The sequence below is a fragment of the Pseudonaja textilis genome, chromosome 2 (genome assembly GCF_049901715.1).
Source record: "Pseudonaja textilis isolate UNSWEBS1 chromosome 2, rPseTex1.2, whole genome shotgun sequence".
NCBI lineage: Eukaryota > Metazoa > Chordata > Lepidosauria > Squamata > Elapidae > Pseudonaja > Pseudonaja textilis.
Genome location: NC_141991.1, coordinates 10028976 through 10053885, shown reverse-complemented (window position 1 = coordinate 10053885; position 24910 = coordinate 10028976). Strand labels below are relative to the sequence as shown.

Here is a 24910-nt window from a genome sequence, read left to right as displayed (position 1 = left end):
CAATAAGATAATAAGGTAAACAATATTGTGGACAAAGCTAGATGAAGCAACATAGACAAGTATATAGATAATTAAGATTTATGTAAAAGTATGTATACTGTATAGATAGTTAAGATTTATGTAAAAGTATGTATACCATCATGAAAGCATAATGAATGAAAATAATGTTGTATATAAAAAAATTGTTTAATAAAATTATTTTTTTAAAAAAGATTGGGGCAGGGTGGAAACATTGTTAGTGAATCCAGAGACATTCCCTGTTTGCAAAGAAGTCACTGCCTCTCTGAGGCTGAGAAATGATTGATGAGGCTCCTCAGATCAGTAGTCATCAACTGGTGGTCCATGAGAAAATTTTGGTGGTCTGGAGAAACATTATTTGCATTTTTTACATTGCAGTAAATCAGGGGTCCTCAAACTATGGCCCCTGGGCCAGATATGTGCAAATGAATATTTGTGTTGTTGCAAAGAGTCTCCCCCTTCGGGGTCTTTTTGTGCTGGTCAGAGGGGGGAAGAAATTCCGAGCTGGGGTCTGCTTCAGCCTCTTGGTGTGGGGCTTTGTGCGAAGGCTGAAGGGAAGCACCGCTGGTTGTGAAGAGCCATAGGGCCTTGTTCCAATGGGACTGCATCTTAGCCAGGAACTGGCTGATCATCTCAGCCTGGTGAGCCTCCAGGTGTCAGTTCCTGGCCTTGCATTCCCGCAGGTCTTCCCTCTGCTTGGAAAGCCTATGCTCGTAGTCCTCAGTGAGGTGCTTCTGCTGAGCCTCCTTTTTGGTCAGAACCAATTTGAACTAAGCCATCTGTTTCCCCAACTCTTTCTCATGGTGGCTGTTTAGCTCCAACAACTGCTTCCTGTTGGAACCCCTAAGGAGCTCAGGTGGGGAGGCAAGGAGTAGGTGGGAGGGGAGGGGTGAGTAGAGACTGGCAAGGCACCCCTCAATGTGAATGACATCAAGTTGACCATGCCCACCCATTCACATGACTACCCATCCGGTCATTAGGCAGATCATATTAGTGGTCCACAGGATTTAAAATTATGATTTTAGTGGTTCCTAAGGTCTGAAAAGTTTGGTCACCCCTGCCTCAGATGACCAGATTCTGAGACAGGAATTTTCATTCTCTCTCCAAGTAGAGAGAGAGAAAAAAAAACCCTTTAAGTTAAGCCTAATTTAAGATGCAAAATATAATGATTTGTTGAAATAAATTATCTGCTTGATCAAATAGCAAAAATTACCTAATTTTTGATTGATTCCTGTCAGATTTTCCACAAGGACAACAATATTCTTGAGAGCAGTAAGAAAGTTTTATTTTTTTCCCAATGTCAAACTTGCTTAGTATCTGAATTACAAGAGTAGTTGATGTTTAGTGTTTGGCTGGAGGCTGTGGTTATGACTTTCCACCAATTATTAAGAAATCACTATCCTATATGCTTCACCTGACATCAGATTGAATTTTGTCTTCGCAATAGTGGCAATATCTCCAATGTAAGAGATACAGTATGATACCTGAGAATTTTAAGTATTTTTGTCTCTTTTTATTATATACTAGCTGATAACCCCATGTTTCCCAGGTATTTATTTATCCTAATCCTGTATTAGACAGGAAAAGGAAATACCAGGAGACTCAGATGTAAATTTTCTGGCTTGACAGTAACTACAAATCGTTTCCATTTTTCTAAGGATGGCTGCTATTTTTCTGTCTGTTTTGAAGACAGTCTTGATGTGAAGTCTGTATAGTATCTTACTAATTTTGTCTGTAGTACCTCTTATGTAGGTAGAAACTTAGAAACCTTAGAAACCCCAAAGATAAATTGACCTGGAAAACCAAGGCATATACAAAGTCCCCTGTGCATCATGCCCTGCCACATACATTGGACAGACCAATAGAAGAATAAGTACCCGCCTAAATGAACACAAAAATGCAGTCAAAAAGCTGGAACACACTTCCTCACTAGTCCAACACATGGAAGCCACAGGTCATAGCATCAACTTCAATGGCACCAAAACCCTAGCAACTATAGAAAACCCCAGCCACAGAATCAACAGAGAAGCCATAGAGATTGAAAAAAGACCAGAAAGCATGAATAGAAGAGATGATTCCACCAGACTGTCAATCATTTGGAAGCCTGCACTCACAAACAAAAAAATCTCCACGCCACAAGCCAGGCAAACACCTCGGCACAGACAGATCCCCCCTGATACCTCCAGCTCAAACACACCCCAACCAGGCACCCAGATGAAACCTAGCTTCCTAACTAATGATAACTGTCCATTTACCCGGAGCCAAGCTGCACTAAAGGCCTCCAATAAAGTAACACAATGTTGCCAGCCAATCAAGAGACAAAAAAAGCCAAAAAACAGACAGGAGATATTAGAAACACCAATCAAGCAGAACACAGCAAACTCTAAGACCAATAAACACAGACCAAGACTCCCAACCAATCAGGTGAAGAAAAAACCATTCTGGCACAGCAATAGGCTGCCCCAAATTTAAATCTGAAACCACTATAAAGCCTGACTCACAGATGAACACTATACAGAAGCCTGATGATGGCAGATGAGATTCTGCTGAAACATGCTACAACTTTAAAAGCACAACTACAATGACGTGGGAAAATACCTGAACAAAGCTGAATACCATACATGTAAGTACCTGCATAAAACCTAAGAATATATATATATATATATATATATATATATATATATATATATATATATATATATATATATATATATATATTCAGTTCTGGATCTTTGTGGATCTTGTTGTTCGGGTTTTCTCCCGCGTAAGATTCAAGTATCTAGGCAACGTTTCGATGAAGTCTCATTCATCATCTTCAGGCTTCTGTCTCCGGCTCTGTGCTTCTCAGAGTAATGTGAGATTGCAGCTGCTTCCTCCTTTTAACTGCCAGTGGGGGTGGGACTTGATTGGGTGGGGGTTTGGCTGTGTTCTGATTGGGCGGGAGAAACCCGAACAACCAAAGATCCACATACAAATACCCATGAGAACCTCAGAAAACAAATATATATATATATATATATATATATATTCAGAGGAAGAGTGGACAAGATAGTCATAGAAAGAATATCTCCCAGGTGGAGATTGAAAGGTTCTTATACCTAAAAAAATTTTTTTACCAGAATAATGGAATTTTACCCACTCATACCCCCATAACATACAGTATTCCTGGCATAGCAACAAGATTCTAATTGCATACATGCCATGATTTAAAAAAACCTGAGTGTGGCATCTCAGGCTTCAAGTAGGCTAAGGACATTGGCAGATATTCTGCCTTAAGGATTGAAATAAACCTCAGTGGACATCTTTGAGTTTTACTTTATTCAGTTGGAGCTATTATCTTCCAAACACCCCTTAAATATATTAAGCAAAATCATTGACTTACTTATGTATGGAAAACAGCTTGATCATTTTCTTAGTACAGACTGTTGAAAAAGATTAAGACTTAAAATTCCTCTGTCTCACATTTCTACATATTTTCTGGTTGCAAGATGCTCCTTGGTGTTCAAGTCTGGCCTCAGAATGATAATGTAGCACTTGGGGATGAAGATGCAGCCCAACAGAGCAGCACTGGAGGCCAAGATGGAGAAGACCTGCACAGCCACCATGTATTTCCCTTTAGTGCTCATGTAAGTAGGAACAAAAGTTACCCAGACACTGCAGAAGACCAGCATGCTGAAAGTGATCAGCTTGGCTTCGTTGAAGGCCCCAGGCAGATTCCTGGCTAGGAAAGCTACTGTGAAGCAGATGGCAGCCAGGAAGCCCATGTAGCTGAGGGTGATGTAGAACATGACAACATAGCCTTCATTGCATTGCAGGATGATCTCTCCAGGCTGGGAGTGGAAGTCAAAATCAGGAAATGGGGGAGAAATTCCCAGCCAGATGGAGCAGATGATAATTTGGACAGCAGAACAAGAAAGGATGATGGAGTTGGCCAAGCCCCTCCCCAACCATCTCTTCACTTGGTTTCCCGGTTTTGTGGCCAGAAAAGCCAGCACCACTGTGATTGTTTTGGCCAAGAGTGAAGAAATGGCAAGTGAGAAGACAATGCTGAACACTGTTTGTGGAAGAAGGCAGGTGGCTATTCTTGGTTGACCAATGAAAAGGAAAGAAGACAAGAAGCAAAGCAGGAGGGAGACCAGGAGGATGTAAGAGAGGTCTCGGTTGTTGGCTTTGACAATGGGAGTTTCTAGGTATTTAATGAATATGATTAAAACAAGCCCTGTGGTTAGGAATAAGATTAGGGCAAAGGAGATCAAGATGATGCCCATATATTCTTTGTAAGACAGGAAGGTTATAATTTTGGGGATACATTGTATTTGGTCCTCATTTGGATATTCATCGGGTGGACACTTGCTGCATTTTTCCATATCTGAGAATATCAAAACAATTTTTTTTAAAAAAAAAACCCTCTCCATTCACATTTTAAGAAATAACATCGGATACCAAGAACAATTTCCCAAATGCATGTTTTAAATTCATCTCAAAATAAAGATAATAAGAGTACCTTTTTCATAGATACACGTACACACTCACTCATACTGGTATTTGAACAGGAGAAAAAACAATTACTACTAACCTGCCTTCCACTGGGGACTTGTATACTGCATGAGTCAAACAGAGGGCTGTGAAAATATTTACAGACCCCTCACATCCTGGATATAAATTGTTAAAACTTTTACCCTCAAAATGACGGTATAAAGCACTGCACACCAGAACAGCTAGACATAAGGACAGTTTTTCCCCAAATGCCATTACTCTGCTAAACAAATAATTCCCTCAACACTGTCCAACTATTTACCAAGTCTGCATTACTATTACTATTACTCCTCCATCCTTCCTTTCACCCATCTCCTCCCACTTATGACTGTACGACTTTGTTGCTTGTATCCATATGATTTATATTGACTGTTTCCTAGTATGATTTGATTGCTTATTTGTACCATATGACTAAGTGTTGTATCTTATGATTCTTGACAAATGTATCTTTTCTTTTATGTACACTGAGAGCATATGCACCAAGTCAAATTCCTTGTAGGTCTAATCACACTTGGCCAATAAATGATTCATTCATTCATTCATTCATTCATGGATGTATGATCTATGGAATTTGGGAAATGTTAGGATTTAATGTTAATGGGCAGAATCTACAGTATTAGAGGTTAATAATGAATTAATTAATGTTTCTAGGTACACTTTCTAAATCCTTATTTTAATGTTAAATAGAATGGAATGGAACGGAACGGAACAGAACAGAACAGAATAGAATAGAATAGAATAGAATAGAATAGAATAGAATAGAATAGAATAGAATAGAATAGAATTGCAAAGTTGGAAGGGACCTTGGAGGTCGTCTAGTCCAACTTCCTGCTTATGCAGGAAACCCTAAAAAACCTTTAGACAAATGGTTATCCAACATACACTGGACTACCTTGTGAAATCTAGCAAGGTGGCAGAGAAAGTCTTAGTCATGGACCTGGAATGGCTAACAGGAGCAGTGGAAATATGGCAGAAATGAGATTCTCCATAACAGTCCACAGCACCTCATTGCGGAACAGTAATAACTTCTCAGTGATCCTGACAAGGTCACCAGGGATCCCATATAGAATATATTGCAAGAAACTTTCCATGATTATGCTAATATGTTTCCTCAAGTTTCAAAGAAATCTGATTTTCCTAAAAGTCAAAATATGGAATGAAACATTCAAACTAAATCTAGAAGAGATATTTTATACAGTTGTAATCAGTGGTGGGATTCAAACATTTTTACTTCCGGTTCTGTGGGTATGGCTTGGTGGGCATGGCTTGGTGGTGTGTCAGGGGAAGGATACTGCAAAATCTCCATTCCCACTCCACTCCAGGGGAAGGATTCTGTGAAATTCTCCCCACTCCACTAACCTGCTTTCCAACTCTGTTCTTTTGTGCAGGACAACAAAAGAAGACCCAGCTGATCAGCTGAGACTCGGGAGGCAGAGAATAAATGGGGGCGGGGCCAGTCAGAGGTGGTTCTTGCCGGTTCTCCAAACTGGTCAGAACCTGTTGAATACCCACCTCTGGTCATAATACAGTTGCTTTATTTTGCAAACCCTCTTATCTTTTGGTACCTTTTCTTCCAAGATCATTTTGCTTTTATTCCCATTAGATAAGAAATTGTGCACTTTCAAAATAAAGAAGAAAACAGTTGAGCTTCAACCTGTCTCTTAACTTGTACTTCCAGAAAAATGCTCTGGAATCTATTTCCCCCAATGCCTGCTTCTTTCTTTGGTGTCCCTTACCTTCCTGAGTGGAGATGGTCCCCTCCAGACAAGGAATGCAGTCATAGCAGCAAACTGGCTCTCCTTCTCGAACCCGTTTGACAAATCCAGGATGACATTTTTCCACACATTTGGACTGAGGCAGAGACTAAGCAGAAAAACAATTAATGTCAAAGAAAGTATGTTAGTACTAAGCATTCATAGAAAATGAAGGTCAAAATGAATGTTAGCCAAAGAGACTCTGTTCTTCCCTTAGATAAGTGCTGACACAAGGCAAGATATGAAGAGCAGGGGAGGGATGGCCCTTCTAAACTGGGAGTTGTACTATAGTGCGGCCTCCTTAATATGGCTGAAGGAATGGGTGAACTTAACTAATAAGAGAATATTAGTTTCAGAAGGCCACGACTTACAGAGGGGGTGACATTCTTTTTTATGGGATATTGGGAAAACCAGCCAGAAATATTTTCACAAACACTTAATTAGAGATTCATTACTGACTAATTGGAAGAAAATAAGGGAAAAAAAAACATTATTTAAAGATACCAATCTGGATTTCAACTATCTGGATTTCACCCAAATAATTTGGATATTACTGAGATGATTAAATATAAGGAGCAAGGTAATTTGAAATTGTGGCAAGATCTTCAAGACCAGGGATTACAAACTGATCAATGGGCATATCTTCAAGTCCAGAGTAAATACAAACAGGATAAGAAAGAATTTGGAATCAATAATAAATTTCAGCAACTAGACAGAATCTTATTAGGCCCAGATAAAAAAAATAACAAAATTTTATAATTATCTACTAGAGACAGAATTAGAGGAATAAATTGTCAAAGGGAATATGACAGCCTGGAAGAGGAATATAGCACAAAGCATCACCTTAACAGAATGGGAGAAGATTTGTGGTAGAAATAATAAAATCACAAAATCGACAGCGTACAAGGAAAACACCTATAAAATGTTTTATAGATGGCACCTTCCCCCCTTGAGACTAGTGAAGATGCACCCCAACATGAGTCCAAATTGCTGGAAATGCAAAAACAAAAAGGAGGGAACATTCTTTCATATGTGGTGGTCTTGTACAGAGGCTCAGAAATATTGGCAAAAAATTAGAAAATGATTGGAGGAAATGACAGTAGAACAGAACTAATTCAAACCAGAGTTCTTTCTATTAGGGACCTTTAATAAACAATTTCCCCCAAAAGTGAAGTATACAACAGTACATATTTTGACAGCAGCCAGACTGGCTTTTGTACAATGTTGGAAACAACCTCATGTTCCATCAGAGGAAATGATTATTCAAAAAATTTCAAGTTATACAGAAATGGACAAATTAGGTCTAGGTGTGCTCAGGTCTTTTCCCATGTAAGATTAAGAGTATCTTGGTGACATTTTGGCATTGCAAACCGTAGTCCTGGAACGGATTACGGTTGCAAACTGAAGTTCCACTGTAAGTGTGGACCCTTTAACTAGTTCCAAATAGTTGCAAGAGATATAACTACTGACAGGTTCTTCATTTAGTTCATCTCTTTTGCTTTTTGAATATCACATTAAAATAAAGGACTTTTCTATTGAATAATGTTAAGAGGGATGGGGGTTAGAAAAGATTTAAGCAAGTGACAATCAGTATTTCTTTATTTATTTAAAAAAAGTTTTATTAAAATTTATTTCACTATTCTTCATATATCCATGATTTTAAAGCAGGGCAATGTATGCAATGTAAAATTTTAGAATGATTCTTTTTCTGAAAGATTTATTAAACATTTATTCTATTAAATATACGAAAATAGAAAAAAACTGTGATGAAGAAAAAAAAACTTATCAGTGGTAGGATCTGCAAAGGTTTTTTTCAAGACCATACAAAACATTGCAGAGCTTTCTTCTACCTTGTTGACTGACTTTAGCAATGATAGAGTTTCTTCATTGATAGTAAATCTTTGCCTCTGAAAATTCCCCAGTTGCTCATCAAGGGGAGTGTACCCAGGAATAAGCACCCAGCTTATGACATTCAGATCTGTTGCCACCTCTCCATTTTGGTCCAAGTACAATTTCCAATGGGAAATATTGAAAAACTCATTCTTCTCCAGAAATGGATGGAACTAGAATAAAAATCCAGGAATTTTCAAAAACAAAGAACTTGGTTTCTTATCCCAGGTGCTCTTTTCACATTTGAAACACATTTCGTGAATGAATGAATGAATTCTTTATTGGCCAAGCGTGATTGGACACACAAGGAATTTGTCTTGGTGCATATGCTCTCAGTGTACATAAAAAGAAAAAAATATATCCATCAAGATCCACAGTTGTTTAACTTGCAAGTATAGTGAGTTGAGAGAACAAGTATTACCACTACCTTCACAAGTGAAAAAGGCTTAGATAGATTGATAAATCATATGCTAAAAAGAATATGTGTTGACAAAGTATAATTGAGCAAATTTGCCTATTAAAGGAAACATTTTGGAACACACCACACACAAACACACACAAAACAAACAATGAGGTTATTCACAAATGCCTTGGGGTGGGAGGGGGAAAGGAAGCACAGAGTTCTCAATAAGAAAGTTGGCAGACTAATCTTCTCCCAAGTAGACCAGATGGGAAACATCACTACATAAGCTAATTTTACATTATTGTATATTAAGAGACTCTCACCAATTTTACAGTACAAATCTCCCACCAATACCAATCTCCCCCCAAAAATGACCTGTGAGATTGGTTGAGCTGAGATTGATCAATCTGGGCTGAATCAACCTGGGATCCATCAGGCTGATATCAACCTGTGAGGTTGATCAGGCTGAGAGTGAGTGACTGGCCAATGTAACCCAGATGGCTTTCATGGTTAAGGCAGGATTTGAGTTTACAATCTCCTGCTATCTAGCCTGCTACTGTGATATATAACAATAGCAATAGTACTTAGGTTATATACTGCTTCACAGTGGTTTACAGCCCTCTCTAAGTGGTTTACAGAGTCAACATATTGCCCCGAACAATTTGGGTCCTCATTTTACTGACCTCGGAAGGATGGAAGGATGAGTCAACCTGAGCCTGGTAAGATTTGAACTGCCAAATTGCAGGCAGACAGCAGTGAGCAGAAGTAGCCTGCAGTACTGCATTCTAACCACTGAGCCACCAAGGCTCATATATCCAAATATCATACTTTTTAAAGAGATTGTGTGATTGCTGGTGATATAATTTGATTTCATCAAAGTCTCAGCAATATACTTCATGATGCAATGATTAGAAAACTGAACTTTAAGTGAAGGCTGCATAACATAATTAACGGTGTGAAAATGGTCTTAAAATTGTACTGAAATGATTTTCTAAGTTCCTTGCATAACTAGGGAGTTGTGAAAAACAATTAGTTCTTGGTCATCTATTTTTCTATATTGTGGTTAATTAAGATGGCTACTTGATAAAATATGATTTTGTGATGCTACATTTATATCAACACATACACAAACCTATTCTGATATTGTTTTAAGAATAAAGAGCTTCTAAAAAAGATTGAATACTGTCTATTTGCATGTAGATATTAGTTTACAATACATGAACAGATTGTTTGTCTAGAGTCTTTAGCATGTGCTCTTTAGGCTGAAATTAGGTGATTGTGGTATGTACTGGTGCTGGTGTGATTTATTGAGGCGCTCCACTATCAGCCCCCTCCACCACAAAGATCTTGCATGAGAAGGGCAGTATGGACAATTGTTGGACCTTTGTCAGTGTGTGAGAGTTTATGAACTGGAATAACCTTAGTAACAAGCCAACCAATGGGAGCTGTTTGGTGACTGAGAAACAGGATTGGCTGTCTGAGCCATGTGACTAAGTTTGGAGCCTAGATGTGGCTTAGCTGTGTATCCTCATTTCCAGTGTCAGTTTTTCTGCTTTTGCCTTTTCAGAAGCCTTAGTTTTGGGGGAGGAAAATAAGGAGAAAAAAATTCTGCCTCTGCCTACCAGCATCTATCGGTATTCATCTGGCTAGCGTCCTGTCAGTTTGTGAGAGAGTTGAGGGCTATTTGGAAACTGAAACGGTATTTGCTGTGCAAGTAAGAAAGAGACAGCAAGAAGCCTGGGTGTGACTTAGCTCAACTGTTCTGCACTAAAGCTGCTTGATGCTGTAAAACTGAAACTGAAACTGAAACCCATTTGGAACAGATTTCTTTTCAGGTAGATAGGGGGAGTAGAACTCCTTTTCATCAGAGAGTGTTAATAAAGATATATCAAATAGTAGTGTGTGTGAGTGTGTGTGTGTGTATGTGTGTATAAAGTCATCATGTTTGTGGTCCACAGCTCTCACTCTGCCAGATTTTGTGTGTGTGTGTGTGTGTGTGTGTGCACGCACACATACACACGTTATGCATCCTGCTCCTCAGTTAATTGATTGTGTGCTGGCTACATCACTGAAATAATTTAATAATCTGGCAGAATGAGAGCTGTGGACCGCAAACATGATTCCTTTGGTGTATCCCTGCATAACAGTTGCACTATCCCTCCTAAACTTTAGGGAAACAGAGGTGGCAAGTTCAGCTGTTTGTGATGATGAGGACTCAAGTGAGCAGGGGGTGATGGTCCATGCTGAAAAAGTTATCTTGATAAAGGAAGGTCCACATCATGTATTGAAAATCAGCCATGTGTGGTGAGTACAGTATCTAAAAAGAGAGGCCACCTTCCGATTGGTGACTCAATTGTAAGAGGTGTCTATTTAGGAAAGGAGGTGGAGTATTGAAGGAGGTGAGGTATCTGCCTGGTACAATTGCCAGCAGAGAAAAGGGGCACGTTGTTAGGATTGTCAAGAATGCTAGTAAGGCTCTTGATGTTTTGAGCCAGCAGTGTGCAGCAGCAGCCAAAAAAACTAATGCAATCCTAAGTTGCATTAACAGAGGGATACAATCGAGATCAAGTGAGGTACTAATACAAATCTATAAAGCCTTAGTAAGACCACACCTTGAGTACTGCATACTGTTTTGGTCACCACACTATAAAAAAGATGTTGAGACTCTAGAGAAAGTACAGAGAAGAGCAACCAGGATGACTAGGGGACTGGAGACTAAAACATATGAAGAATGGTTTCAGGAACTGGGCATGGCTAGTCTAGGGAGGAAAAGGACCAGGGGAGACATGATAGCAGTCTTCCAATATCTCAGGGGCTGCCACAGAGAGGAAGGAGTTAAGCTATTTTCTAAAGCTTAGAAAATAGCTTTTCCCAAAGGCCAGACAAGGAATAATAGATGGCAATTGATCAAGGAGAGATTTAACCTGGAAATAAGGAGAAACTTTCTGACAGTGAGAACAATCAACCAATGGAACAGCTTGCCCTCGGAAGTTGTGGGAGCACCATCATTTGAGACTTTCCAGAAGAGATTGGACTCCCATCTGTCAGAAATGGTGTAGGGTCTCCTGCTTGGGTGGGGGGTTGGACAAGATGACCTACAAGTCCCATCCAACTCTGATTATCTGTTATCTGTTTTCATGCATCTTAGCATGAATGATCTGTCTAAAGCAGATGTGTTTTCTATACCTAAGGATTTCCAGAGTTTGAAGCAAGAATTCCTTGACTGATTGGGTCCATAAGTTGCCCTTTTTCTGGCATGGGTGAGCTGGGCTGGGCCTGTTTCATTGGGGTGAAATGTTTCCTCAGGTAGCTTGGACCCATGTCATGCATGGCTTTAAAGGTGACAATCAACACCTTGAATTGCACCTGGAAGCAAACTGGTACACAGTGAAGCTAGTGGAGCAATGATGTAACATGGAATATTCCAGGGATCCCAAGAACCGTCCACACTACTTTATTCTGCACCAGCTGTAGCCTCCACATCTCTTCCAGGGTAGCTCCATGTAGGATGCATTACAATAGTCCAAGCAGGAAATGTCCAGGAATTGAGTGACTAAACTCAGGGACTCCTGAACCAGGAAAGGGTGCAACTGGTGCACAACACAATGTTGTGCAAAGGCTATCTTAGCTGTGACTACCACCTGGTCTTCAAGGAGTTGTGAGTTCAGGAGAATCCAAACGTTCTGGACCAGTTTTTCAGGGGTAGAAAAACCCTATCCAGAACTAAAGATATTAAATTATTGGAACTTGGAGATCCATGCAGCAAAAGCCTCTTGGTGTTGCCAGCATTCAGCCAAAGTGTCAACTTGTAAAACATTCCTGTGCCTGCCTCCAAGTTGCCATAAGAAAGAGGGTGGGATGGAAAACCCTGAAGGAACATACAGCAAATGAACTCAGAAGCACATTCCAACCTTATCTCACAAAGATTGTAACTGAAGCAACCAGGTATTCTGGGCATGAAAATCCTCTGTTGGAGAGTGTGATTGATGACACCCAGGTCATGAACATATTTTGTTGGACAATGTGAATTATGATACACCCAGAGGGGTGGGGGGGAGGGGTCATAGTTGACTGTAAATTATGTATGTTGGCTTCATATAGGTCATGCCAGTATGTCACTCCTAATAAATCCTTTGAAGTTTTTTTGAAGTTTGGCTCACGGCTCTTGATTTAATTTGAGGTGATTGCTAGTATCCTGACACAAAGCTTCTTATCCCCCATCCCTGCAATGTTATTCTCTGGGTGGTTAGTTTGGCCAGTCTGTTGGCCATTTGTAGCACAAGGAAGTTGAGAAGGTTTTTCTTCCTCTCCCTTTAGAGTTCCTGGAAGGAAATTCATACCTGCCATGGCTGCAGCCTTGAAGCCTCTATACTCTCATCACCCTTCTTGATTCTCTTTCTGGATCTGGAAGAATATGCAGCTTTCAAGGCATGGGCCAGAGTCTTAATAATACTGTGTAAACGGAGATGAAAAGTGATCCACGTGCTTCTATTTTCTGGTGTAGGCTCCAGTGGTGCTTTCTGAGTGCATCTTTTCCGACCTTTGACAGAAAGTATGTGCTTTGAAGAAGAACAATGAAAAAAACGATCTTCCAATTTCACGTAGAGTTTGGTTCCAACAACATCATCTTCTGACCTGCTTTTTTCCTGAAAAGCAAAGCTCCAAATACTATGGGCATATTTGTAAAGATCCTCCCTACTCGATAACAAATAGTCGATGGCTCCCATGATCCAGATTTTCCCTTCAATAGCCCCTGGCATACTTTCAAATTTAAACTGGAAAATACGAATTCTGTCCCAGATGTTAACATTTTCTATGTAGTTTACAAAGACATTGACTTGTCTCCACTTAGAGACATCCTCACCGAGAGGTGCTGTATATCCAGTTGGTGAGAACTGTCGTGTTATAACAACACAAATTCCATTCCTCAGAAGCACAGGAGTAAATGTCCTCATGAAACTCTGTCCCTCATCTGTATCGGAAGTAATGAGACCAATCAGGGTCCATCTGAAATGGAGGAGCAGTTGGAGAATTGCTGGATATGTGATCCCTTTTGGGGGGAGCATCCGGTGGAAAAAAGGGAATTGACTTTTATCATTCTGAGCCTCTGAAACAAATGCGTCACTGATCTGAAAAGCAATGAAGAATGCTATGCTATATTTGTGTACAGATACAATCCAAAACACTAGATTTTAACAAATCCAACTTGATACTCATGAACATTTCAGTGGTGAAAAAAGTAAGGTTTTACATTTAGGCAAGAAAAATCAGATGCACAGGTACAGTAAATCTGGTAGCTTGCTCAATAGTAGCAACTGGGAGAGGGATCTCAGATCCTAATGGACAACCTTTTAAATATGAGCCAGCAGTGTATAGCAACTGCCAAAAAAAGCCAACACAGTTCTAGGCTGCATTAACAGAGGGATAGAATCAAGATCCCGTGAAGTGTTAATACCACTTGATAATACCTTGGTTAGGCCACACTTAGAATACTGCATTCAGTTTTGGTCACCACGATGTAAAAAAGATGTTGAGACTCTAAAAAGAGTGCAGAGAAGAGCAACAAAGATGATGAGGGGATTGAAGCTAAAACATATAAAGAATGGTTGCTGGAATGTGTAGTTAAATGAAAAGAAGGTCTAGGGGAGACATGTTAGCAGTCTTCCAATATCTCAGGGACTGCCACAAAGAAGAAGGAGTCAAGCTATCCCCCAAAGCACCTGAGGGCAGGACAAGAAGCCATGGGTGGAAACTAATCAAGGAGAGAAGCAACTTAGAACTAAGGAGAAATTTCCTGACAGTTAGAATCAGTGAAAAACTTCCCTTCAGGATTAGTGAATACTACAACACTGGAAGTTTTTAAAAAGATGTTGGATAACCATTTGTGGTGTAGGGTTTCCTGCCTAAGCAGAGGGTTGGACTAGAAGACCTCCAAGGTCTATTCCAATTCTGTTATTCTATTCTATTCTAACATATTAGAATACTTTAGAATTATTAGTTTTATAATTATGTACTTGTTGATAACTAATTAAACTACAGTATATCAGAAAAGCAGGATTACAGAACATTAACATGGATGAACAACACAAAAAGGACTTGAAAACAACACAGATGAGCAGCTAGGCAAGAAAGTGAAGGACTTGAGTGCACAAGTAGTTTTTTTCATTTGCACTGCCAATGAAAGGACAACAAATGCTAAGAGAATAAAGACTTCTAGAAGTGAACCACTTGCTAAAAGAGTTGGTGTCACCAAAAAAACCCCTTTGGATTCCTGGACCACTGTGTGTACTATCTTCATGGTGGGCTTTTGGCAAGGGATGGGCTGCACTTCACAAAGAATAGGAAGAATGTATTCAGAAAAACAACTGGCTCAACTTATCAGAAGGGCTTTAAATTAAAATTGAGGGGTGAGGGTGACCAAGCTTTAGGATCTCCAGGACTTAATTCCAGCAAAAACCCCTAGAAAGCAAGTCAAGTAATGAAGTAAGGAGGGATGGGAAGGAAGATAAATACCAAACAGGAGACATAAGAAGCATATCCGAAGCCAGACATAAAGATCTCAAGTGCGTACATACAAATGCACAAAGTGTGGGGGAAAAACAAGGTGAACTTGAACTATTAATACATGAAGGTAGATATGATGGAATAACAGAAACTTGGCAGGATGAAACCCACATCTGGAACACACTGATAGAAGGATAAAAACTGTTCAAAAAAGAAATGGACCCCATAAAAGAGGAGATGGAGTTGCACTGTATGTAAAGGACCACTATACTGCTAGAGAAATGCATGAAACCAAAGATGAAAACCTCCTAGAATGCATATGGGTCAATATAAAAGAAAAAAAAGGATGATATTGCCATAGGTCTATACTATAGGCTACAAAATCAAGCAGAAAAAATAGATGTCCCTTTTGCCAACCAACAAATGTATTTAGGAAACATGCTACAATAGTAATGGGAAACTTCAATCACACTGATATCAATTGGAAAACTAATTCTGCACCAAGTGTGAAATCAAATAGGTTCCTAACCAAACTAGCTGACAACTTTGTTGTCCAAAAGGTAGAGGAGGGAACTAGAGGGAATTAAGCCATACTAGAGTTAATTCTAACAAATAGAAAAGAAGTGATAGAGGGAGTTGAAACTGCAGGAACCTTGGGTAAGAGTGACTATATACTAGAATTCAACATATCACAAACACAAGCAATAGAACATAATGATACAAGAGTCTTAGATTTTAAAACAGCTGATTTTAATAAACTCAGAGAGAACTTGGGAAAGATTCCTTGGATGAAAATCCTAAAGGGGAAAACAACTCAAGAATCTTGGGAAACTCTAAAGAGTATGATCATAAAAGCCCAGACTAGCACAATACCACTGAGAAAGAAAAACAAGAAAAACAAGAAGAAACCAGCATGGTTGCATATAGATCTTTCTCTGATAAACTGAAACACAAAAGGAACAAATACAAGAAATGGAAAGAGGGACACATAACTAAGGCAGAATATCAGCAGATAAACTGAATCTGCAAATATGAAGTCAGGAAAGTAAAGACTTAGAATGAACAAAGACTTGCAACAAAAATCAAAGATAACAAATGTTTTCAACACAAGAAAAAAGAAAACAATGCATCAAAAGGAGAAGATGGCAAGGAAGTAAACAGACAGTAGAGAGAAAACAGGGCTGCTTAATTTATTCTTTGCACCAGTCTTCATGCAAAAAAGGAACTATAGCCCAACCTACCAGAAACATAAGCATAAAAGACATTCTATCAAAATAGAATGATGAGTGAGAGAACATCTGTCTGATCTTGACATATATAGATACAAACCACTGGGACATGACAGATTACATCCCAGAGTTCTTGTAGAAGTGGGCAGATGTTATCCCAGAATCATTGTGCCATATCTTTCAAAAATCCCGGAGCACCAGGAACTACCTGAGGTTAGACATCTAATGCAAACTGCAGAAGGTATAAGGTAAAGGTAAAGGTTCCCTCGCATGTATATGCTAGTATATGCTAGTTAGGGGGCAGTGCTCATCTCCGTTACAAAGCCAAAGAGCCAGCGCTGTCCAAGGATGTCTCCGTGGTCATGTGGCCAGCATGACTATATGCCGAAGGCACATGGAATGCTGTTACCTTCCCACCAAACTGGTCCCTATTTTTCTACTTGCATTTTTTACAAGCTTTTGAACTGCTAGGTTGGCAGAAGCTGGGACAAGTAACGGGAGTTCACTCCATTACGCAGCGCTAGGGATTCGAACTGCCGAACTGTTGACCTCTCTGATCAACAAGCTCAGTGTCTTTGCCACTGAGCCACCACACATACATAAGTATTTTTATAAATTCTATAACTACTTCTATTATCTACTGTGTTCTGAGAAATCCATACATACTTGCTTCAAACTGTATTTTTCCAATTTACAGGAGGACCCACCTTTGTTCAGGTGAATAAACATTTGTTCATGAGAGAGATACATGGGGCTCTGTCTCTTTGTTCACACCAAGCCACACCTGATCCCTGACTGACTATAAAGTTCCTGCTGAAAAGCAGCTCTTGAATTCCACAGGCAACATTTAGTTGGATCTATCACTCACCTGCAACTTTACCAGATGGAACAAACTTGTCAAACTCGTGGCCTGTAGCCTAGATGCATTATGCACTGGCTTAGTGAAGGGAGGGAAAGTCACAACATGTTACATAACAGCAACTTGATGCCATCAGTTTGACATCCCTGAGATAGAGAAACACACACACAAACCTGTGGGACTTTGTAGGCACCTACTAATGTTGACATCTGAGTGGTCGTTTCACTCATAGCTCCATCAATAACAGCCAAAAGGTTTTCCTTCCTTCCACAGCTGTAGTTGGGAACATTGGCTTGTCCGGTAGACAGCATGTCCAGCAAGGCATCTGAAGTGCCAAGGGTGCTAAAATAGTTGTCATGCATAGTGTAGCCAATTGTTAGATTGGGAAGAAGATGGGGATTGTTGTTGACTGTTTGAATGGCGAAAGCAAGGGTTAGCAGTTTAAAATAAAGTCCTGTACTGTAAAAAAGAATTTTAAATGTTATTACCACCATCAACAGAAAACAACTTTTTTTCAATCTAACCCTCTATGTCTCCACCATCCTACTCTGTCTTAATCCAAAATGCATCCAAAGCCAAAGGCAAATAATAGCCACCCATCAGCATGCCATTTTAATAGTCACTGAGAAGATACAATGGAAAGTATCCTCCATTATGATTAAGAATTGCAAATACATCCTTACTTGTAGCACTCTTAATTTTCATCTGCCCACTAACTTGTATTCAAACTCATTCAATCTTTGAAGTTGAACCACCATAAAATGAAGAGGATGTTCCATAAGTGCCCCAGAAAAGCAACTGCAAATAGAAATCATCCACTATTCCTTTAAGGATCAGGCATTGAATATCAATGAGTAGTTATTTAAATATGAAAATAGGCTTGGCAGAGGCATCTACCAGCCTCTCAATCTCTACTTTAAACCAAACTCAGTATCCCAGTGATGAACATGGTATTAGACAGGAATGCATAAATAATCTGGACTTCTTTCAAGTTTTATTTGCCACATGGTTAGATTTGAGTCTGTTCCACAAAATAAGACAAAAAGAGGAAAGCCATGAAACTCAAAATGGCTGAAGAAATTAAAGAAGTCCCGCAATATAGGAGTGAGTGAAGTAAAGAGTGTTAGAATGGCAAATGCAGGGAATGCAAATCCATCACACTGAATAACTTACGAGCGAGGCTCACTAGAAGGAGCCATGTTGAAAGGCAACATTCTAGGTAGTGCCATTGTTTCAGTAGAGACTGTAGCAATGAGATGGTCTCCTGGCCTGTAATAGTTCCATGGTTTTTCCCCATCTCGGATCTCAAAACTCAGTGGGCATTTCATTCTAAGCTTCTCCAAGACTGCCTGAGACACCAGCAGCATTAGAAGCAGAAGATCCATAATGTATAGGATTGAATCAACCTCCTTCCTGCTTCTAAATATGAGCAAGAAGAATGAGAAGAATTCAAAGCACTCTCACTTCCCTGATTCAAACAGAGACAAAACAATCTTCACATGGAAAGGAGAGAAAGGTACATTCAAGAGCACGATGACTTCCTATCCCAAACCTTGTGTGACATAGAGTGTGATCTGCGGCATTTATCCTTTTCTGATGTAAGATTGGTTTCTTGGTGTTTGAATCTAATGTTAAAACATCAAAGGCAGTCATTGTAGCTGAAGATGTCTCAAAGACTGGGAGGGTGATAACTACAGTGTGAAATAATTTCTCCTCTGGGGATCCTGAAGTTGTTCTAAGACTCCAAGTGTGGAGGGTCAGCAGGAGAATAGTAAGTAAGTGAAAAATCACAAATCACCCCTGAGGGTGTTGTAATCCTTCCTGTCGTGACATGTCCAGAAAGTGATGCTGGAGGAAAATAGATCAATAACTGACTTCTAATTTCTTTCAATGTGATGTCTTGTCTCTAGAGATTGTGGATGAAAGTCACCCAGAAGTATGGAGTTTTGATAAACAATGTGTTGATGACACAACTCTAATCTTGCATGTTTTCTAATGCAAAGGTGGCAATCAATATTTTTGGACTCTCCTCTTTTGGTGATTTTCTTTTCTGTTAGATCTTTGTATTTCAGTCCTAAAATGTAGCTGGTTTTGAATATCTTGTGCCTAAAGTAAAATTTCATTTCCCATCTGGAATGTCAATTGTTGGATAAGAGCCAACATAGAGGCAGAAAAGTAACAGCCTATGGACTTTTTTTAAAAAAATAAAATTTTATTTCAGTTTTCCACGTTTTAAAAACATCTCTTTTTAGTGAACAGCACGATTCCATATTTTCAAATTTCCATACAAACAAGATAATTACAAACTCATCTTTCACATTTAGTTTCATATCTTACCAATACTTTACATATTTTCTATTATTATTTTTTTCCAAATACTTTCCTCCAACTTGAACCTTAATTAACTCTCATACCTGCATATTCATTATACACTGCTCAAAAAAATAAAGGGAACACTTAAACAACACAATGTAACTCCAAGTCAATCACACTTCTGTGAAATCAAACTGTTCACTTAGGTAGCAATACTGATTAACAATCAATTTCACATGCTGTTGTGCAAATGGAATAGACAACAGGTGGAAAAATAGGCAGTTAGGAAGACATCCCCAATAAAGGAGTGGTTCTGCAGGTGGTGACCACAGACCACTTCTCAGTTCCTGTACTTTCTGAATGGTGGTTTGGTCACTTTTGAATGCTGGTGGTGCTTTCACTGTAGTGGCAGCATGAGATGGAGTCTACAACCCACACAAGTGGCTCAGGTAGTGCAGCTCATCCAGGATGGCACATCAATGCGAGCTGTGGCAAGAAGGTTTGCTGTGTCTGTCAGTCTAGTGTCCAGAGCATAGAGGCACTACCAGGAAACAGACGAGTACATCAGGAGACATGCAGGAGGCTGTAGGAGGGCAACAACTCAGCATCAGGACTGCTACATCTGCCTTTGTGCAAGGAAAGACAGGAGGAGCACTGCCAGAGCCCTGCAAAATGACCTCCAGCAGGCCACAAATGTGCATGTGACTGCTCAAATGGTCAGAAACAGACTCCATGAGGGTGGTATGAGGGCTCGACATCCACAGGTGGGGGTTGTGCTTGCAACCCAACACCGTGCAGGACGTTTGGCATTTGCCAGAGAACACCAAGATTGGCACATTCACCACTGGCACTGTGTGCTCTTCATAGATGAAAGCAGGTTCACACTGAGTACGTGTGACAGACATGACAGGGTCTGGAGACACCGTGGAGAACATTCTGCTGCCTGCAACATCCTCCAGCATGACCAGTTTGGCAGTGGATCAGTAATGGTGTGGGGTGGCATTTCTTTAGGGGGCCACACAGCCGTCCATGTGCTCACCAGAGGAAGCCTGACTGCCATTAAGTACTGAGATGAGATCCTCAGACCCCTTGTGAGACCATATGTTGGTGTGGTTGTTCCCCAGTTCCCCAGACCTGAATCCAATTGAGCACATCCATCCACCAAGGCCACGTTGCACCAAAGACTGTCCAGGAGTTGGGGGATGCTTTAGTCCAGGTGTGGGAGGAGATCCCTCAGGAGACCATCTGCCACCTCAAGAGTATGCCCAGGCATTGTAGGGAGGTCATATAGGCACGTGGAGGCTACACACACTCCTGAGCCTCATTTTGACTTGTTTTAAGGACATTACATCAAAGTTGGATCAGCCTGTAGTGTTTTTTCCACTTTAATTTTGAGTGTAACTCCAAATCCAGACCTCCATGGGTTTCTAAATTTGATTTCCATTGATAATTTTTGTGTGAGTTTGTTGTCAGCACATTCAACTATGTAATGAACAAAGTATTTAATAAGAATATTTCATTCATTCAGATTGAGGGTGTCTTATTTTTGTGTTCCCTTTATTTTTTTGAGCAGTGTACTTTTATCTATCAGGTTTGCAATTTCATCACATATTCTTATTTCATCATTTCACAAATTGTAATTCAATTCAAACATTTCAAAAAGATTCTCTCCAACAATTACTAATTTGAGTGTGCCACCCCTATAGTTTGTATATTCTTTAATTCATTCCCCTTTAAATCCCAATATTCATTTAACTTTTATTATTGCCTAAAAATCAATAATAATAATCTCCTAACAACTATGTAACATGTATACCTTTTTGGTCATATTCCGCATGGTACTTTCCCCTTCAATTAAATAAAAATGTATTTATAATTTCAAAAAGAAAAAATAATCTATTCAATTGATCATAAACACTGATAGTAATCACATTACAACAATCCTCATAATTCATTTCAACTATATTCTATATATTCATTAAACATAGTTAATAAACTTATCATAGTTTTTCTTTTTTCACATTTATTCCATTTATCTCTGTATATAATTTAACAGAAAAAAAACATCCCAAAAACAACAAAAATATCAGTTCCAATCTTTCATTTTAATAATCTATATTTCCCTATTTTCTAAATAATTTAAAGCTTCTGATACATTTATATTCCACCTCATCACTCTGTACAATCCCCTTTCTTAATTCTTAGTTAACCATTATCTCTATGTCTCTTAGATAAATGATTTATTTTCATTTTTATTTGTTTTCCATATTTTTTGTTTCCTGGAACAGTTTCTTATCACTTCTTTTTCCCTCCATTCCCCCACTTTTCATACTCCAGTTTTTATCCCCCTCCCTCTTTAAGGCTTCCTTCCACAATTTACTTTTCTGCTGTTTCTTTTTACAATGTTTGGTTTTTAAAATATTCCCCTTTTTAGTTACCTCTTTGAATCTCAAGTTTTTAATTCCCACTCTTTCCCCCCTTTGCTTTAATATTCATTGTTCCAATTTTTCATTAAAGATGGCCTCTTCTTTAATCAGCTCCTCCTCTTCTGGCACTCCTTGTTGTTCTTCATATTCTAAAATCACCATTTCTAAAAAAGTTAAAGCAAAGCCAAATGATTTGTCTCGTTCTTGTAGTGTTTCTTTCATATTTCTAAGTTTCATTTTTATTCTGCCATTTTTAGACACTTCTGTCCAGTAGGTTAATTCAACTAATATCTGTAAAGTATATTTCCAATGATCAGCTTTTATTAGTTCCTTTTTAGTTTTTTTCAGCTTCATCGAATAGTCAAACATCCATAAGTTTAAGTTTATACCAAAATCACCAAACAGTCCCAAGATCATTTTTTCTTGTTTCTTTCTTTATTTTAATATTCAAGATCCCACTTTCACTTTCCAGGCTCTCTATTTTATTGTATCAAAATTTCACTTGCTTTGTATCAAGTCAAATTCTTGAGAAAAACAGGTTTTTTTTAATCATAGACAACTTCTTTGGCCACTAGATGACATTCTCTTTTATGTCCAAACTTCACCCTTTTTCTCTATTTAGGGCTTTTTAAACTTCAAAATTCCAATAAATCCAAGTATTAATTACTATTGTTTATTTTATTTTTCTTTGTCACATTCAAGTAACAGCCTATGGACTGTTATCATTGGGTATATATATATATATATATATAAAGTCAGGGGTGGGATCCTACCGACATAACAACTGGTTTGGTGAGCGTGTGCTTTGTGCACTATTCACAAATTACTGGCTCCAGCAAGCATTCACCCCCTCCCACTGACAAGCAGCATTCAGCTATGCCACGCAAAGCAGCTGAGGAGGAAAAAGCAGGGAATAAAGCACAGCCTAGAGTCCAGGCAGGTGGGTGGGCCAAACAGAAGACCAGAAGATCAGTTTGTTGTCAGCTGCTCTTCAAACCAGTTCTATAGACTGGTACAATCCCTGTCAGGGGTCTGACAAACCCACCCCCATTCAAATCCTAAGTCTCTAGCTGCATCTCTCTCTCTCAAAAAAAAAAAAAAAATTATTAGGAGTGACCATGTCGGCGTTACCTGGGTGCAGCTGAAACTAAGACACATCATTCATTTCCCCCTTGACCCTGGTCTTCCCCCTACCCGCTCGATGTATATCCTCCAATGGGACACATCCATAGTCAAGAGTCATCAATCATGCTCTCCAGTAATAATCTTGTGCGCCAACAGCTTTGGCTGCCTAGCAATTATCTGAAGCATTTTAGGAATGCCCTACTTTCCCCCTCGCTTTCTGCTGGCAACTAAAAAGACCGAAGAAATATTTTTTAGTTGACACTCACCCCTGGAGAAAGTTATTGAGAGAATAGAAGTCTTTTTCTTTTTTTCCTTGAAATGCTGTGATGTCCTTTGGCATTGATATAAGCCACTAAGTATATTTATGATTTCAATTTTTTATTTATTAAATAAACACTAGCTTGTGAAGTCTGCAGCTATGACCCTGGCTTTGCCCACTTTTCTGGCCAGGAATCTCTTTGGGGCCTTCAATGACGCCAGGCTGACCATGTTCAGCATGCTGCTCTTTTGCAGTGTCTGGGTGAGTTTTGTGTCCAACTACATGAGCAGCAAAGGGAAAAACATGGTGACTGTGCAGGTCTTCTCCATCTTTGCCTCCAGTGCTTGGCTGCTGGGCTGCATCTTCATCCCTGAGTGCTACATTATCATCCTGAGGCCAGACCAGAATACAAAGGAGAAGCTTAAAATCAAGACAAATGTGAAAATGTGAGACAGAGGAATTTTAAGCCTCAACTTTTTCAACCATCTGCATGTAGGAAATGGTCCAAACTGTTCTCCATACATAAGTGGGCCAAAGATTTTGCTTGAAATAATGAAAAATATTTGAAAGATAATGTCCCCAACCATTTACCGTAAAATTCCAAGATGTCCAGGGACCTTTTTTGAACTTTCAGGGTATGATATCCCAGTAATAGGTTTTAGTCAGAGGTGGTATTCAGCTGTTTCTGACCAGTTCTGGAGAACTAGTAGCAGTAAATTTTGAGTAGTTCAGAGAACTGGCAAATACCACTTCTAACTGGCCCCACCCCCATCTCTTCTCTGCCTCCCAAGTCCGAGCTGATCATCTGGGTCTTCTTTGATTGCCCTGCACAGGAGAATGAAGCTGGAAAGCAGGTTAGTGAGGTGGGGAGGGAATGGGGATTTCGTAGTATCCTTCCCCTGGAGTGGGGTGGGAATGGAGATTTTGTAATATCCTTCCACTGCCACTCCCACCAAGCCACACCTACAGAACCTGTAGTAAAAAGAATTTGAATCCCACCACTGTTTTTAGTGACCTATCTAAACTGAGTACTGAACACATGTTGAGTAAATCTAATATTTATTTTCCATCCTCTTAATTTACTCCACACAGAGACTCTTGGTGGTAAGAAATCCAATTAAATCAAGATGCTGATAAATAAAAATTAAATGCCATATATTTCTCATCATCTTATGCATACCTATCATTCAAACCTAATTAAAACAGAGGTAGCTAACTTGTGGCTATCCAGATGTTGCTGGAATTCAGAAGCACCAGGCAGAATGAGAGCCTTAGCCTATAGAGGCTTAAGAGGCCACATCAAGCTTTTTGAAACAGCAATACCTGTGAAGTGAGAATCTTGCTGATATGCCAAAAAATATGGTTGTGGTATCTATATCTTCCATTGTTTTAGTTGTGGTTTTTACAGACAAGATTCTTTCAATCCTCTCCTGGAGGAGAATCCAAGTCATCTTTCTGCAGCCATCTTGATCAGCCTTTCTCTGAAAATTGCCATTTGAAATAAGAAAAAGGAAATGTTTTATCTACATATGTAAATTCCAGGTGCTCTTCAAGAGTAACCACATAAGAGCATATTGCAGTAATTCAATAAGGA

General features: G+C 39.3%; 1 protein-coding gene across 1 annotated transcript; it reads right to left on the bottom strand.

Annotated features, from left to right (window-relative positions):
- Positions 1-3476: 3476 nt before the first annotated feature.
- Positions 3477-18578, bottom strand: LOC113451786 (vomeronasal type-2 receptor 26-like). The gene is made up of 4 exons (XM_026723169.2): positions 18367-18578; positions 17367-17652; positions 6291-6417; positions 3477-4387 (listed from the first exon to the last, which is right to left on the bottom strand). Exons 1-4 carry the CDS (start codon positions 18576-18578, stop codon positions 3477-3479), a joined length of 1536 nt encoding a protein of 511 aa, XP_026578954.2.
- Between the last annotated feature and the right edge of the window lie 6332 nt (positions 18579-24910).